The sequence below is a fragment of the Propithecus coquereli genome, unplaced genomic scaffold (assembly GCF_000956105.1).
Source record: "Propithecus coquereli isolate 6110/MARCELLA unplaced genomic scaffold, Pcoq_1.0 Scaffold119, whole genome shotgun sequence".
Taxonomy (NCBI): domain Eukaryota; kingdom Metazoa; phylum Chordata; class Mammalia; order Primates; family Indriidae; genus Propithecus; species Propithecus coquereli.
The window spans coordinates 4626629-4644276 of NW_012135969.1; the positions used below are offsets into that span (position 1 = coordinate 4626629).

General features: G+C 59.0%; 1 protein-coding gene across 1 annotated transcript; it reads left to right on the forward strand.

Annotated features, from left to right (window-relative positions):
• The first annotated feature begins 4076 nt into the window (after positions 1–4076).
• Positions 4077–15469, forward strand: STAC2 (SH3 and cysteine rich domain 2). The gene is made up of 11 exons (XM_012661137.1): positions 4077–4166; positions 10854–11160; positions 11518–11615; positions 11790–11880; positions 12872–12984; positions 13070–13142; positions 13234–13304; positions 13760–13857; positions 14236–14287; positions 14658–14795; positions 15365–15469. Exons 1-11 carry the CDS (start codon positions 4077–4079, stop codon positions 15467–15469), a joined length of 1236 nt encoding a protein of 411 aa, XP_012516591.1.
• Positions 15470–17648: the final 2179 nt, after the last annotated feature.

The window sequence follows — 17648 nt, forward strand, 5'->3', positions numbered from 1 at the left end:
GGGCGGGGGGGTAGAGACCTCCTCCAGCCCCTGGGGACCTGGCTGTTCCAGATGCCACAACCGGGAAGTGTGTCAGGCACTTGTGTAAGAGCCTTATGTATTTCCATGGAATCATGATTACTGTTGCCTGCCATGAGCCTTAGCTCAGCAGAGCGGTATCTGGCGGGGGCGGAGGGAGGTGGTAGGGGAACCTGGGGCAAGGCCAGGCCTCTCTGTGTTCTCTGCAGCCCCGGCCCTGTGAGCCTGGGCCTCTTCCTCTCCCCCGCTGGGAGATGGGGACCCAGGCTCAGCTCCCCCAACCATGACGGACCTTCCCATTCTAGAAGCCCTGATTCTAGAGCTGGAGGAAAAGGCTAGCCACTCATGTTTTCAAGTTGGGCTGTCATTGGTGACCCATGGGATGGGGCAGAGGCCACGGACAGGAGGGAGGGGTTTGGACTAAAGGTGTTTATGGCAGAAAATATGTCAGTCAGTCCCTATGGAAGGAGGAGAGACTCCTCACATCAGAGAATCTCAGCCATTCAGAGTGGAGGGCCCTTGAGGGTCAAATAGGCTGGTAATTCATAATCTTTCGGGGATTTCAGATTGTCTGAAGAGCAGATGAATGCTCTGGACTCTCTCCCAGAAAATGTTTATTTTTATTTATTTTTTAATTTTAATTTTTTTTTTTTAGACAGAGTCACACTCTGTTGCCCAGACTAGAGTGTAGTGGCTGATCATAGCCCACTGCAACCTTGAACTCCCCGGCTTGAGTGATCCTCCTGCCTCGGCCTCCGAGTAGCTGGGAATCCAGGTGTGTGCCACCACCCCTGGCTAATTTTTCTAATTTTTTTTAGAGATGGGGTTTCTTTATGTTGTGTAGGCTGGCAGAAAATGTTTTTTATCTTCCAAAATTTCACAAAACTTTAGGGGGTTTAATGAACTCCCTGAAGCTCACTGGCAAGTCCATGGTTAAGTATCCCCAAGAAAATAACAATAATAATAATATCCATTTATTGTACACTTATTCTGTCCATCCTTTACATATATTAATCCATTTAATCCTCAAAAGGACAGTAAGAGATATATCATTATTGCCCCCATTTTAACCCAACTCCTTATTTCAACCTAATCGAATCCAGTTCTGCCAATCTGAAAAGAAGGAAACCAAAGCCCTTCAAGAGACGGACAAATCTCTGCCTGAGGTCATAGAACAGGAAGTACAAGGTAGAACCAGGTTCTCTTAATGTGCTGGACATTGTGCTGCATGTAGACTTGAAGTCTTCTGGTCCATCCCTCTGTCCCAGGGCTCCCTAGAGTCCAGTGCCCGCTCTCCTAGTAAGAGGCACCCCAGTAGTTCTAGTGCCACTTCCGAGGGAGTCCTTCCAGACTGTGACTGCCATTAGTCCTGCTGTAACACCTGGCTCTTGCTCTGCTCACCCCTCATTTCTGCTCTCGGAAGCTAAGATGGGGCGATGTTCCTCCCTCCCCAGGAGAAGCTGGCCTGGCTGTTTCTGTCTTGTCTCTGAGCCTCTGCAGTGGGAGTTGTCAGTACCGAGAGCAATGACTCAGACTCAGGAAAGACCGCTTTGAAACACCCAAGTCTGCAGGCCAGGAAGGACATCCAGAGGTCATGACATCCAGCCCCCTGCCTCTTCCACGTTTGCCCCACTTCAGGCTTCTGATGCCCACACCCCATGGGCCCCAGGGTCCACATGCGTCCCCAGCTGTCCTTAGTGGCCAGTTTCACTGCTCTACCTGGACACTCTTCCCCGTGTCTAGCCAGCATCTCTTGGCCCGGGGATAACCACTTCTGTGTTGGTTTCCCCATGGAATACTGGGCTCCAAATAGACACAGAAAGTGACAGAAGGAAGCTGTTTTCTTTTCTCTGCCTCAGAGAAAGTACTGGGAAGGGACAAATGTCCTAGAAGAAAGGAGGGAAAGAAAAAAATCGACTTCCTTTGCCTGTCTTGCCTGGACTAAGTGCCTCACCACACTAGCTCATTTATTCCCCTCACAGTGGGAGAGGCACAATCACCATTTTGCAGATGAAGAAATCAAGCATCTACATGATTTAGTTACTTGCCCAAAGTCACACAGTTAATTAGTGACTATACAGGTATCGGACCCTAAGGAACCCAAAGCCCCTGCTCTCTGGGAGGAAACAGAGGTGATCCCCCCGGAGGTCTCCAAACACAGAAGGCCTTGTTTGTTCCAGCCCAGGATCGATAGAGGGCCTGCTGACCCCATGTCAGGTGCTGCAAGCATCCCAAAGTCTGAGTCGCCGGGGAAGGGGAAGTTGGACTGGCCTGGGCAAGAGGGACAAAGACACTCCTCAGAGAGGATGGGGAGAAAATGGGCCGCTGGGGAGACCTACGTGAGGGCTGAGCTCAGGCTCCGTCCCAGCTCCTTTCAGGAAACCTAGAAGTCAGAAGGAGTCTGCGGCTGCAGTGGGTAGATCTGGAGGGGGAGGGGACCAAGCCCCCACAACCATGAACCCTCTGCCCTTGTCCTACTTCTGCCACTGGCAAATAAATCTCTATTCCTGGACACAGTAACCTGAGCAGTGCTCCAATGGTGAGCTCATCCTTGGAAGGACAGAAATTGCATGAATGGCTATGTGCATGGGGTGGGGGTGGGCGTCACCTGTCCTTCAGGGCTAGCGTAAAGGCAGGACCTCTTTTGTCACCCAGGTGCCCCTGAGTGCCACCCCCCCATCTTACCACCTGCAGCAGAGGAGGAGGGAAACCTAAACCTGTAAGTTTGTCTACCCACACCCAGGGAAGGGTTCTCTCAGCCACCACCCTATCTCCCTCTCCTTGGACAGGCCAAAGAGATGAAGCTGGACCTTGCGTTGGTCAGGGCCAGAGGAGGCAGAAGGGGAGGGCGCTGGGGTGAGGGAGAGGAACTTGAAGAAATGGTCCCAGGTAATCAACATGCATCAGAAGACCAGGTGGAGAGAGCACCTCGGAGGGCGAGGACCTCTTCTCCCACCTCTTTATACCCCCCCATCTAACTCGACTCCGAGCAGGATCTTCAGGAGGAGGCGTGTCTTAGAGAGGTTTGGGGACCTTAGGTGTGAGGCCCCTTCTCTGTTGAAGTTCAGACATCACGACTGGAAAGGAATACAGTTGTCCTGCGTCCCGCCGCAAAGGAGGAATTGTCTGGCCTGGCCTTTGACACCTATGCCACAGTTTAGGGGTGCGTATATTTGAACAGAGCCTCTCCAGGGCAAAGAGGCATCCAATTAATGGGGCACACAGGTCCCCATTCTTCCTTTACCAACCTTCCGCATCTTTCAGTCTTCACCATCAGGAAGTCCTAACTTTGATCTCACTCCCAGCTACCCTGCTGCAGCCCCAACCTATTTCTATTCTCTGCAACCCCACCCATACTCTAAAATGATCTCCCCAGCCTCCCCTCAATCCTATCGCGGCCCTCAATCCCGGGTTTTTCGGTGTAAAACTACCCCCTCCACTCTTTACCTCCAAGCCCCTCCCCATCCTGTCGAGCCCCCCGAGACTCCGCCCAGCTCGCCCTCCTGGCTACGGCGGCAGCCAATAGCCGAGGACCTGATTTGCATGGCGGCGCGGGGGAGCGGCGCAGGGAAGGGGGAGGGACCAGGCGACCTCCTAAATCAAAGTTGGGAGGCGAGGACTGGGCGGAGGGGCCGCCGGGTGCCGGGCTGGGGCCGGCGGGGGGGAGTGGGAGGGGGATGGGGGGCGGGCGCAGAGGACGGCGGAGCCGGCCGGACACGGACAGCTCCGTCGCTCCCTCCCTCAGCTCATCCTCGCGTCCCCACTTCCCTTCTCCCCTCGCTCGGAGCAGCATCCTCTGCAGACCCTCGGTCCTCACGCCCGGGGCCATCCCGCGCCCGAGGCTCGGTGTAATTGCCTCGCCCTCCCCTGTCAACCCCGCAACTTTCTCCGCCCGCGCCCGGGGGTCGAGGGAGGCTTTGCCTGGGCTTCACTGCGGGTCAGTCTCTGAAGGAGGGCTTCAGAGTCCCAGAGAGACGCCCGCCACCCACAGCCTGCCCCAGCGGGCCTGCCGTCGGGTCTCGGAGCCCTCTCTTCCCCTCTCCCCCTCTCCCCCAACCATGACCGAAATGAGCGAAAAGGAGAATGAACAGGATGACGCGGCCACCCATACCCCCCCAGGGACCGTCTCCGCCCTCCAGGAAACCAAGGTAACTCGGGGGACGCGAGGCCTGGCCCCAGCCCGGTGCACCCCCGGCCCGGGCACCCTCTTTCCGGAGGGGTCGCTGCTGCGGGCTCTGGCGCCCTAGGGTCACCGTAACGGGGCCCGCGTGATGCCTAAGGCTCCGCGCCGCGCCCCAGGGGGAGGAGTGGGCTCGCGACGAGAGGCCACAAGGAGCCCCCAGTCCCACAGGCACGACACGCCCGTGCGCGCGACAGGAGCGGACGCGCTATCGCGACCCTCCCGGGAGGCTGTAGCTGGGCTTTGTTGGAGGGAATGGGCAGCGAAGGCAGAGGGAGTCCGTAGCGGTGTGTAGCGGTGTGGGCCGGTGTACGCGCCGGTGTGTGCGTGGGAGGCGCACCCCCTCCAGTGGCGCCAGGTCTCTGTCTGTAGCTCTCAGTTCGTTTCCCTCTCTAGCTCGTGTCTCTCTGAATATGTCTCTACAACCCGTCTCTGTCTCGGTGTCTCTTTGTATGCATCTCTCCCCGGTTGTCTCTGAGTCTTTGGGTGTCTCTCGGACCCTCCGCAGTCCTGCATTCCCCCTCCCGACCGGGTTAGGCTCGGGGACGTGAGGCCGCGGCTGGGGGTGCGCAGCTTCCGAGTCCGCGCTGGGGGCTGCGGCAGCGCGGGCCGTCCGTCGCGGGCGGGGACGGGGGACTGTTGTTGCGGCTCCAGGCCAGAAAGACAGGCAACCCCACCCCCCACCCCGGGAGCCGACGGAGGGGGGGTGCGGGTAGAAGGAAAAAGAGAAGTCTTCGTAATTAATGAATGTCATAATTAACCCTAATTATGTATGACTGTTACTCCTGCGGGAGTCACAATGAATAAATTATTCCCCGTGAAGGAGGGCGGAGCCCAGACTCCGGCACTGAAAGCGGGGAGGGGGGGCGGATGCCGTCGCTCACATTCTACCCCCCACCTCTAATCTGTCTGCTCCCTCCCCAAGTTCTAGGTGCTGGCGACTGACCCGCGCGGAGAAGTTCTGCGGGAGCAACTAGAGCAGGCCGGGGAAGGGACAGAAGGGGCTGTGGCAAGGGTGCTCCCTCCCCCATCCTCAGACTTGAGGCCAAGACCTCCTTCCCTCTCCTCTCTACTCTGGTATTTTTGTTCCCATCCTGCTCCCCTTACACAGAGAAGGGGGGCAGTGAGGACCAGAAATAAGTGGGTCTTGGGCTCCCTGGTATGGCTAGCTCCCTATAGTTCTTCCCACTGTCCATCTTCCTCCTCATTCCATCTTGACCACCTTTCAGGATCTGAGGTTAATTCAAGGTCAAGGTCATCAAGGGAGTGTCCAGGGGGAGATGAGTAGGGCCAGAGTAGAGCTGGGTGAGGCAGCCCAGGTAGCTCCCCATCCCTGAACGAGGGGACCCTGCAGGCCTCCATGTCCAAGTCTTCAGATGCATACTTTACCTTCTCCTGCCCGCTTCCAAAAATGAGACCCTGGCCTCTCAGACCAGAGTTAACTCCCCCTTAGACAGCCAGGTCTCTCCTGGGAAAGGAGTAAGGTGTTGGGATTGGAGGATATTGCTTGGAATATTTGCGACAGCTTCTGTCAAGCAGAGGGTCCTAGGAGCTGAGCCTCCTGAGTTCCACTGCCCCTGACTTCTCAGTTGCCCTCTGCTCACCCCAGCGACATACACAGTCCCCCTGCTTGCTTCTCAGGGGCTTGGGTGCCTCCCAGGCCCCACCCTGCTTCCCACACCAAGGCCTGTCCACTCCAGCCACCTCCTGGGGAGCTTGGAAGGCAGGCGCTCTGGGCAGTGCTGCCTCAGCAATCCAGCAGGCTGCAAGCTCAGCTGTGTGGGGAGGAGGAGGTCAAGGCCAGCAGGTCTGTACCTCCCTCCTCTCAGCCCAAGAGCCCTCCGATGTTGTCATCCCCAGTCTGAGCCGGAGAGATCCAAATGCCAGGGAAGAAGAGGGATTTCACACCTGACCTGGCCCCTCAGTGCCAGGCCAGTTGCAGCCCTGCCCCTTCCCCCCATCTTCACCCTGTGAAGGACTCAGGAATGAAAACACAGGCTGACTGTGAGTTGGGTTGGGGGCATCCAGCAGAACAGAGCCAGGAAAGAGAGAACTCGGGGCCCTTGCCAGCCTCCTTGCATCCCCGCACCTCAACATGGCCCAAAGAAACTGTGTTCCCAGACTGTGGGAATGGGGGAGACGGAAGAGGAAGGGTTGACTGCCGCCCCCCAGCTCAGTGTGAGGCAGGTACAACAGAGGGGGCGGTGCTCATCAGACAGTGAAGCCAGCATTCCAGGCTTATTCCTCAGAGTTTGGTGCCCCTTGGGCATTTCTTGCCAGCCTGAGAGTCCAGCCTCCTGCTTATCCCAAGGCTGAGTCTCAGCCCTGTACCCAAGCTACTAAGTGACCTTCCTAGTGGGTCCCCCTTCTCTCTGGGTCCCTATCCCATCCTACCACATAGGACCTGCCCATCACCCCCTTTGGTGCCATCTCTGGGAGGACCCTGCCATGCCAGCTCTGCCATCTGAGTCAGCTTGCGCCATGTCCACCACCACCCACTGCCAGCTGCCTAGCGCCCTTTCAGGAGATGCTGTGGGGAACTGAGGAAAGGAGCCTCCAGGGTGTGGGGAGGAGAAAAGCAGGTTGGCCCCGTCTCTGGGAGGGGGTTCAGAGAACAGACCTGGTGACCCAGGCTCCAAGCCAGATGAGCTCCGGGTGCATTGGGAGAGAATAAGCTCCAGGCTGGACAGCTTGCCAGGGAACATGGCAGCTTCTCCCCGTGCCAGGGAATCAGTCCCGGGTACGTGGGGGCGCCAGAAAGATAGCTGGTGGGGACACGGGAAAAGGTCCTTTCTGGGAACTAGGAGTCCCAGGAGCAGGAATACCTGGCCTGGCGGAGCCCAGATGAGGTTTGGGGAGCCAAGCCAGATGTCTCTGGAGTGGGCGGGCAGCAAGCCATTTGGCAGAGATGCCCCAATCCTGCCCTGTAGCCACAGCCCTTGACATCTGCCAACTACCCCAGGTGGCATGTTATTCCTTCCTATTTGTCCACCCTGCTGGGATCTGGGGCCCACAGCTGAGCCAGGAAGTTGGCGGGCAGAATTGGGGCTGCCCTGGTGCTGGGGAACATTCTGTTCCAGAGGCCTCTGGTACCCTGCAGAGGTGGCTCTTGGCACTGAGACCGGGGGGTAGCACGAAAGGGCATAGCCTCCGAGAGACTTGAAATCTCATCTCATGAGAATTACTATGGAAATAATGGCCTTGGGGGTAGGGGGAACGTGATTGATGTCTTCAAATATTTGAAGGGCTGATGCATATGAGAGGGAGTGGCCCTCTCTGGAGCCAAGGGAGGAACAAGGGCTGATAGGCAAAAACCACAGGGAGGCGGGTTTCAGCTCTATATAGGGAAGCACTTTCCAGCGATTGCAGCTGCCCAAAGATGGAATGACTGTCCCAAGAGAGGGTGTGCTTCCCATCGCAGGGCAGGGGCTGACCAAGGGAGTCAGACAGCAATTCAGAGGCATGTGGCCAGAGCGTCGTGGGGCAATGGGGTGGGGACTGCTCCAGAAAGCCAATATTTCAGGTCCCTTCTAACCTGAATTCTGTGACTGGAATTCCTGGCGGACTGGCCACGGCATGGCTGAGGGGCAGGGGTGAGGGCCTAGAGCATCAGGATGTTCCTGGTCCATTGGGCTCAGCAGCCAGAGCCACTGGTTCAAGTCCTGGCTCTGCTCCATACCAGCTGGCTCATGGGTAAGGGATTTAACCTATGAGCCTGAGTTTCTCATCTGAAAAGTGGGACAAAAATCCTCACCACCCCAGAGGGTAGCATCAGGCTTAATGAGATGCTGCATCTAAAATGCTAGCTCAGTTCCAATTCTCTGACAATGACAGCCCCTTGTTGATAAGTTTCTGGGTTTTAGGGGGCTTTTTTTAGGGGGGTGGACCTAGAACCTTGTATGGCTGAGAGAGCATCCAGTCTTGCCCCTTCCCTCTTGGATGTGGGAAAACTGAAGCTTAGAGAGAGGAAGCGAAGTGATTTGCCATCAGGCAGCTGGTTTCGTTTTGCCCCCACGCCCAGCATATCCCCACAGAGACCCCATGTGCTCTGTGCCCAGGTCCCTGGGCAGAACAGTGGGTGGTTCACCTGTCTCTTGGGGCCCATTAGAGCCACGCTGGGCCCCAGATGGCCCACAGCTTGACCCTGGCTGGTATTTGTATTCTAATTAATTGTCTCTCCAGCCCTCCATCTCTGCTCCCATGCCCAGGTACCCTGGCCTGGGGGCCGTGCTCCTCACATCCTCACAGCTGCACAAAGAAGCCCACAGCGCTGTCCAGGAAGCTGAGTCTGGAAGGAGCCGAGCAAGTCAGCCGCCAACCACCCTGGGGCTCTGGCCTCCCAGCTGGCACACCAGAGCCTGCCTGGTGCCCAAACATCCCCATCTCTGCTTCCCCCTCTGTCTTGCTGCCTGCTGGCCTCCTGGAGGCTGGAGGGGCCACCACTCCCATCCCCTTGGCACAGTTGCTAGGCAGGCAGCCCTGGCACACAGGCTGCCCGGCATGCCAGCTGGGAGCCCTGGCCAAGTCTCTGCCTGGAGCCCAGCCCGTGGCCCCCTTTTTCTATCACTGGTAGAAAGAGTGGGCAGGGGTAAGGCAGCTCTCAACGGGAAGGGAGAGGTGCAAGGCTCTGGGTAGAGAGGTTTCCAGGGCTTTCTGCAGGCAGATTCAATAGGGTGTGTTTGGGCGAGCAGTGGAAACAGCTGTGGCATCATTGCAGAGCCAACCCTGTGCCCCAGAACACGGGCTCCAGGTAGGAGTCCAGCCACTTACTCACCTGAGGCTCGTTGACTGGGCACCTACTGTGCGTTGAGGCCCGGTGTGGGGATTCGAAGCGACCGTGTCCGCCCCCAAGAGGCTCAGAGTCTCCTGGGGGAGTGAGAAGTGAATGACACCAGTACCTGACTGGGGCTATGGTGCCAGTTAAGGCTGGGTGCAGCGGGCACCAGAGGAGGGGGGGTCCATGGGATGGACGTCCTGGAGGAAAAACGACAGCTTCCCAGAGGAGGAGGTGCCGTTGGAAGGATATTGGCGGGATAACCGGGGTATCAACTGGGTAAGGCAGAGAAGAGCACGAGCACATCAAAAGCCCAGAGGCATAAAAGCATGGATGAGTTCTAGAATCCTCCTATGTGGGCTGTGAGAGGAAAGTCGGGGTTGGGAGGACGGTGTGGCCGAGTTGCAGGGAGTCTCATGGCTGGGACAGGGCTTTGGACTGTGTCCTGAGGAGCCGTGGAAGGTTTTTAGCAGGGTCAGGGCTCACCTCCCTGGCAGCTATATGGAGGGCGGGTGGTGACAGGCCTGGTGGAGGGATTGGCGGGGCAAGGAGCTGTGGCCCTGAACCAGGCTGGGGGCATCGGGGCCTGAACCAAGGCACGGCTGTGGCGGTGATGCGGTGACTGCAGGGAAGGGGCTGGAGAGGTGTTTTGGAGGGAGAATCAGCCCCGAGGATGAGGGTCCAGGGTGACCGCGCCCCACACCCTCTCAGCCCGTTCGAGAACACAGGTGGAAAACTAAGGACCTGGTGTGTTTTGCTTGGCTGCAAAATGTTATTTTTTTTCTTAATTTGGGTAAATGGTACACCCATACAATGAAATACTTTGCCGCCATAAAAGAGAATGATGAAACTTTATGTGTTGGTATGGAATGATTTCCAAGATTTACTGTTAAGTGAAAAAAGCAAGGTGTAGGAAAAATAGTACATTACCATTTCTGCAAAGAAAAAGGAAATAAAAATTCTTAAATTTATTTCTATGCCATTTCACATAAAAGTCTAGATTTTTCTTTTTGTTGTTGAGACAGGATCTCGCTCTGTCACCCGGGCTAGAGTGCAGTGGCATCATCATTGCTCACTGTAGCCTATCAACTCCTGGGCTCAAGAGATCCTTCTGCCCCAGCCTCCTGAGTAGCTGGGACTATAGGCCCGTGCCACCACGCCAGGCTAATTTTTCTATTTTTAGTAGAGAGGGGGTCTACCCTCCTGCTTAGGCTGGCTTCAAACTCCTAGCCTCAAGGCGATCCTCCCACCTCAGCCTCCCAAAGTGCTAGGATTACAGGTGTGAGCCACCAAGCATGGGCCTAGATTTCCTTTGAACAATTGGAAAACCTAGCAACACCGGGCTGGCCTTATAGACTGGTCTCAGTTGGCTCAAGGAGACATCAGCTGCTCCTCCCCGGCCAGGCCACCAGTTTGCCACAGTCCCCACAACTCCTGGCTGCTGCCTGCCCTGCCAGAATTCCTTTTTTTTTTTTAATTTTTGTTTTTTAGAGATAGGATCTCACTCTGTCATCCAGGCTGGAGTGCAGTGGCACAATCATAGTTCGCTGCAGCCTCCAATTCCTGGGCTCAAGCAATCCTCCCGCCTCAGCCTCCCGAGGAGCTGGGACTACAGGTGCACACCACCATACCTGGCTAATTTTTTTATTTTTTATAGAAATGGGGTGTTGCTATGTTGCCCAGGCTGGTCTTGAACAGAATTCCTTTCTTCATGGAGGTTACGTGCCTGGCTCCTGTAGGCATCTGAGAGCTCAGGAGCCTCTCAGTGCTCCATGTCATCTCTGACCCTTGGCCCCACGCTGCTGCCAGACACATCCCAAAGGGCAGCCCGCTGTGGGCCAGCCCCCTTCGGCCCCCACTCACAGCTCCCTCTTCTCTCAGCTCCAGCGATTCAAGCGCTCGCTCTCCCTCAAGACCATCCTCCGAAGTAAGAGTGTGGAGAACTTCTTCCTTCGCTCGAACTCTGAGCTCAAGTGCCCCACCGAGGTGCTGCTGACACCCCCAACCCCACTGCCCCCTCCCTCCCCACCACCCGCATCCACAGACGGGGGCCTCCCTACCCCAGCCCCCTCCCCGTGCCCAGTCCCACGCCCCCTGGCACCACTCAAACCCATGAGGCTGCACAGCTTCCAGGAACATGTCTTCAAGCGAGCCAGCCCTTGTGAGCTGTGCCAACAGTTCATTGTGGGTAGGTGCCCGGGCCCTGGGCTGGGCAAGGGGAGTGCAGGGAGGGCGTTGGGGATGGGCCCATAGGACTGCCCGGTACTGGGCTCCTGCTGTTCAGGGCCTCAGCACTAACTACGCCTCTCACCCTGGGCAGACAAGTGAGCACTGTGGGGGTGGGTGTGCACCCAGCGTCGCGGCTGTGCTTACTAACGCGTCCGGCTTCAGTGCCACCTCTCACCCTGACTGCATGAGGGGTAGGTGCTAGGCCCAAGGCTGGCATGAGCGTGCCCAACCCCTGCTCTCCCCGCATGCCCTCGCCTGCCTCCCTTGCTCCGTGTCCATGGAATAGCCTCTCTTGCTGAACCCAAATCCTTCCTAGGAAACTCCAAGCAGGGCTTGCGATGCAAGACGTGCAAAGTCAGCGTCCACCTCTGGTGCTCTGAGGAGATCTCCCACCAGCAATGCCCAGGCAAGAAGGTGAGTGGGCAGCCAGGCAGAGACGGCTGGTCTGGGGTGCCCCCGGGACTGTTGAGTGGGGGAAGGATACCCCTGGCTGGTTCCTCCTGCGAGGCGTCCCTGGGCTGGAGGAGGGCCAAGTTCTTGATGGGCTGTGACCTCCTCGTGCCCTCTCTCTGTCCCCTTTTGGTATAGTCCACCTCCTTCCGCCGCAACTTCAGCTCCCCGCTCCTGGTGCATGAGCCGCCGCCAGCCTGTGCCATAAGCAGAGAGTCCCCACCCACTGGTGAGCGTCCCCCTGTCGCCCCTGCCCCCCTGTGGTGCAGTGAGAAATCCATGCATGCCTCAGATGGGCACTGAGTCACACTGGCACTGCCAGTTCTTGGTGCCCCTGTCCTGAATATAGGGTTCATTTGTTCATTCGTTCAGTCATCCTTCAATAAACACTTTATTGAGCACCTGCTAAGTGCCAGGCACTGTGCCAGACTCTGGGGAAAAGCACTGAAGAAGGTGGAGTTTATGGTCCAGTAAAGGGGAGACCTGAAACAGCCAGGCCCCCATCACAGGTCATCAGTCAGTCCCCACTGGGGTGCACCCCTCAAGGCAGCAGGCCAGAGGACAGAGTGTGTGGTGAGCATGGCCCTTGTCCGCAGTTAGGGAAGGGAAGGCTTCTGGAAACACAAGGATGAGGAGTTTGTCCATTGAGGATCTGGAAAGACCAGCGTGGAAAGGGGGAGGCCTGCGGCAGGCAGGGGCAGGGGCAGAGAAAGGGCAAAGTGGCTGGGCTGAGGGAGCGGGAGGAAGGGTGTGAAGAGACCGTGGCCGCAAGGCCGTGGGGGCCACTTTAGGATCCTCTAAGGGCCGTGTGTGTCTCTCCAAGAGCGTTTTGGCTGCTGTGTGGATTGGCAGGGCTGGAGTGGAAGCAGGGACACCAGTTGGGAAGCTGTGACAGTTGCCAAGACCGTGTTTGGTAGCTTGAGCCAGGCTGGTGGCAGTGGGGATGGAGAGAGGTGGGCAGGTTCTAGGGGTGTCCGGGAGGTAGGACCAGGTGCTGGAGGGGCTGTGGACAGCGAAAACAGCAGGGAGTCAAGAATGCTCCAGGTTTCTGCGTGGGCGCCCTGGGCGGACGCGGAGCTGTCACAGGGATGAGGAAGACCTGGGTGGGACAGGTGAGGGCGCAGATTGCGGGCTTCAGCCTGGGGCGCGCTGGGCTGGGGCTGGAGATACAGCACTTCAGGGCCAGCTGGTGCCAGGCCTTGAGGGTGGACACTCAGCAGGGGCCAGCGGCAAGGTGGACCCCGTCTACGAAACCCTGCGCTATGGCACCTCCCTGGCACTGATGAACCGCTCCAGCTTCAGCAGCACCTCTGAGTCCCCCACACGGAGCCTGGTATGGTGGGCACCAAAAGGGAGCTGGGGGGATGCTGAGCATGACAGTGGGTCGGGGGCCTGAGCCCTCCCCTCTCTGTCCCCAGAGTGAGCGGGATGAGCTGACCGAGGATGGGGAAGGCAGCATCCGCAGCTCCGAGGAGGGGCCTGGCGACAGTGGTGAGTGGGGGTGGGCTGTAGGGGCAGGAGTGGGGTGCAGTGGGGGGCGCTCCCTGCTGCCTCACACCCTGCCAGCCCCCCGCCCACCCCACATCTCCAGTATTCACAGCCCCAGCCGAGAGCGAAGGGCCAGGACCAGAGGAGAAGAGCCCAGGACAGCAGGTGAATGTGGCTCTGAACCCTGCCAGGCCAGGGGAAAAAGGGTGTGGCTTCTCCCGTCCCTGGTCCATAGGTGGGAAGAGTGTGGCAAGTGGGGGTTCACTGCTCCCTCACTGTCCTCCATCCCCAGGGACAGCTGGGTGAGAGGGCACAGGAGGCAGGGGTGCTGCCCCTCCCACCACTGAGCCACCACCTCTTGCACCCACTCCTGTGCCCCCAAGAGCAGGCAGTTCCAGGGTGCAGTGAATAGAGGGTGTCTCCCCTCCCCAGGCCTGGCCCAGTCCACTTAGGGGCAGATGGGCATGGCAGGTGGGAGGGGCTTACTTCTCTCTGTCATTGACCCAGGACCCACAGCGTCCCCGCTCCCAGCCCCCCAGGGTAGACATGCTCAGAGCAAGTGGATTTTGGGGGAGCGAGGGTGCTGCCCTCCCATCACTGACCCGGAGCTCCTCCTGCAGCGCCCTCAGCCTCCCCTGAGGAAGGACGTGGGGCCTATGTACTCCTACGTCGCGCTCTACAAGTTTCTGCCCCAGGAGAACAACGACCTGGCGCTGCAGTAAGTCCTCTCTGTGACCCGGCCCCACTGGGCATCCGCCTGGCTCCAGCCTCAGGGCTCTGCCTTGACCTTGCAACACGAGCGTGAGGAGGACCTTCAGGAACATTTTCCTTGCACGCGTGAGGCTGCAGAGCCCAGGCAGGAGCCGGCGCTGCCCAGGGTCTAGGAGTAACTCGTGCTAATGTCATTGCTCCTGCCCACTGCCCGGGCTGTCCTGGAGCGTGTCTGCTGTGCCTGTGGTCACACAGTGTCCTCTCAGGGCTTCAAGAATCCTCTCCCAGCTGAGGGGGGCATGCAGGGTACCCAGGTGCCCAGGGACTGCTGGGATGGGGGGGCAGCCCCCCACCCCATATGCTAGCCCAGTTCTCCCCTCCTCAGGCCTGGGGATCGGATCATGCTGGTGGATGACTCCAATGAGGACTGGTGGAAGGTGACTTGGTGGGAGGGGGCGGGGCCCGGGGAGGCAGTGGAGGGACCCTAGTAGGGACCTTGACAGCCCCCACACTCAATGGGCACTGCTCCCCTTTCTCTCCAGGCCCCAAAGTAGCCTCCACTCCTCCGCCACCAGCCCTAGCCCAGCCTAGGACCAACCTTGGGCCTCGCCCTCAGTTCTGCCTCGGTTTTGTCCCTCTGCCCACCTCATGCCCTTCCTGGCCCAGAAGCCACCTGGCCGGGGCTGGAATTCAGAGCCCACGATCTGGAGGATGATGGCAGTGGCTCTGAGTGGGAATTGGGTCTAGAGAAAGCAGTGGGGGGTGGAGGCGGGGTGGCGCTGTGCTCATTGCCAACCTCATCCCCAGGGCAAGATCGGAGACCGGGTTGGCTTCTTCCCAGCCAATTTTGTGCAGCGGGTGAGGCCAGGCGAGAATGTTTGGCGCTGCTGCCAACCCTTCTCCGGGAACAAGGAACAGGGTTACATGAGCCTCAAGGAGAACCAGGTGAGTGCTGGGGGCCCCGCCTGGGCCCTGCAGAGGCTGGAGAGAGTGGGCGCAGGAGACAGGCAGCAGGGACAGGGGTACCCTGTGGAGGATACTTGCTGTCTGGCAGCAGGAGAGGAAGCAGCTTAGAAGTTGGGGAATTTGGGCTGGTGAAAAACAGAGGCAGGGGGCTGAATGACGTTAGAGGCAGCTTGGGATAGGGTGGGAGCACTGGATGAGGAGTCTAGAGGCTTAGGTTGGAATGCGGGCTCTGGCTTGTTGCATAACCTGGGGGAGGTCCTTTTCCCTCTGTCACCTCCTCTGTGAAATAGGGGTGGGGCAGGGCATTAGACCCTCGGATCTCCAAGGTCAGCCCTGACATGCTGCTGGGTGTCTGCTGACGTCCTGGTCTTGCTGCGGAGCCCTGTACCCCCACGGGATCTGCTCCCATCACCCCAGCGAAGGGCTCCCTCCTCATCTGACACTGGTCCCATCATCCCCTGGAGTGGGTCCCCTGGGGGCCACCAGCAGGACTCAGGGCCAGGGCTGCAGGCAGTGCCAGGCCTCAGCTCCCTGTCTCCCTGGCTCAGATCTGTGTGGGCGTGGGCAGAAGCAAGGATGCTGACGGCTTCATCCGCGTCAGCAGCGGCAAGAAACGGGGCCTGGTGCCAGCCGATGCCCTGACCGAGATCTGAGAGGAGCCAAGAGAACCCAGATGCCACCCCTGCCCATGCCTGGCCCTTGCCTCTGGCCCGGGAGGGAGCAAGCGTCCTTGTCCACACCCTTCCTCCTCTGCCTCTCTCCAAGGTGCCACTCACCAAGGCTTAGGGGCCTTCTGTGCTGAGGAAGGTGTTATTTCTTGGGTGGGGTGCCCTGAGTGGGTTGATCCTCTGGGACTTGGGGTGGGAGTAGGAGAAAGTGGGAGGGAATGGGGACGCTGCAGCCTGGTCCACCCAGCCCCCAGGTACCCCCAGACCAATGGCCATGTGGAGTCCAGCCCTGGGGACGGTTCCTGGGGAACTTCCCTGCTGCTTTTTCCAGAGTCTTCCCCCTGCCACACACCACCTTCGCATGCCTGGCACACCTCTCTCCCCACAGAGCCTCTGCTTGGGTCTATGTGTGTGTGACCGTGTGTCTGCCCCTTTGCAAGTGGGGCCTTGAGAGGGGGCCCCTCTCTGTCACTCGGCCCTCCACCCTGGGCTGGGAGGGGATCCAGGGCCATGGGAGGGTCCTGAGTCCACCTCCTGGTCCCACCACCTCTGTCACTCCGTCAATTCTCAGGAAAGTTCTGCAGGAATCTCTCCCATTACTTGAAACCTGGGCCAACAGAGGAGGGGAGGGCTGAGGTCCCCAGAGGCTGTGACAAATCAGAGATTGTCCCCTCAAGAAAACAACCATCATCACAGAACAGCCTCACCCTACCCTAGTCCACCAGAAAAGGGCACCCGAGAGCAGTCTGGGTGCAGAAACCCAGTGGAGAGCACACACTGGCCCGGGCCTGGTCCCAACAAGCCCATTTCACCGTGGGGACTCCAAAAGCCCCCAGGTATGCGGCAACCAGCCAGGGGAGCCTGTCATTGACAGCTCCTGTCTCAGGCCTCACCAAGCCAAGCCACCAAGGCCAAGCCATTCTAGGAGCCCAACCCTCAGGGTGACCTTCCTCGCACCCTCTCTCCGGGCTGTACAGGGTCAGGGCTGCTGCTGCAGGTGCTCCTTTCTGGCTGTATCTGCTGCTTGGTCCTGGACACAGAGCCCTGGGAAGAAGAGGGGGTGGATGACAGACAAGGAAGTAGAATGTTCTGTTTGGCCACCAGGAAAGGAGGGGGTAGGCATCCTTGGGGGTGGGCGGGCACACACAAAGATCATGCCAGCCAAGGCCGCCCCCCATCTTGGGCACAGTCACACCCTTCCACGCACTGAGAGGGACACAGATCCTCCTACGCAAAGGCCCCTACCCCACTTCTGCCCCACAGAGGGGGCTCAAGCTACACTGCCCTGTTTGCTGCCATGAGGCCCCCCCAGCGATATCCCAGGGGCGGGCCCAACGCCCACTGTACATGAGGCTGCATGATGGGTCTGCTGGGGCATTGCTGAGCCCCCGGACCCCTGATTAAATGTTTCTTGTCCCAGCCTGTCTGCTCTGTGCATCTGATTAGGGTAGAGGAAGGAAAGGGGCGGGATGTGGGGAGGCGGGGAGGCGGCCTGGGGTACCTAATGGGACAAGGCTGAGGGCAGAAGAATTTGCGGATCTCAGGAGGGGTGTTGGTGCTGGGGTGACACAGCAGGGGGCCCCTGCCACCCAGGCAGCCTGAGAGGGGTGGGATCTGGGGAGAATGACTGGAAAGGACCTGCGGAAAGGGGGAGATTTGGCGACATTGGAGGGAGAGGGGCTGCGGTCACTTTCTGGTTGGATGCACCCGAGTCGCTTGGGGGTGGGCACACACTTCCGCGCCGGACCGTTCTCGCCCACCCAGAGGTGTCCTCGGAGATCCAGCCGTGCCGGGGTCTACGAGGGCTCAATACCCACCCGAGATCAGCCTCGCCCCTGCCGCCCCCGAGCCCTAGACAGAAACGCTGGCGGCGGGGACCGTCGTGGACGGTGGGGCCCTGAGATGACTCAATCGCGCCCGTCATCAGGAGCCTGGCACGAAGGGGCCGGCGGCGGCGCACCCCTCCCGCAGCCGTGCCCGCCGCCCACCCGCTCTGGGAGGGCTGCCTCCTTCCCCTCCGCCTGCCCAGCCGCGTCATCGTCGCCGTAGCCACGGCCAGCACGTCCTCTGCTATTTATAGGCAGAGGGGAGCGGGAGGGAGCGGGAGGCGGGCTGCGGGGGTGCAGGGGCATTGGCGGTGCCACTGGGATGCGGGTGGGGGGGC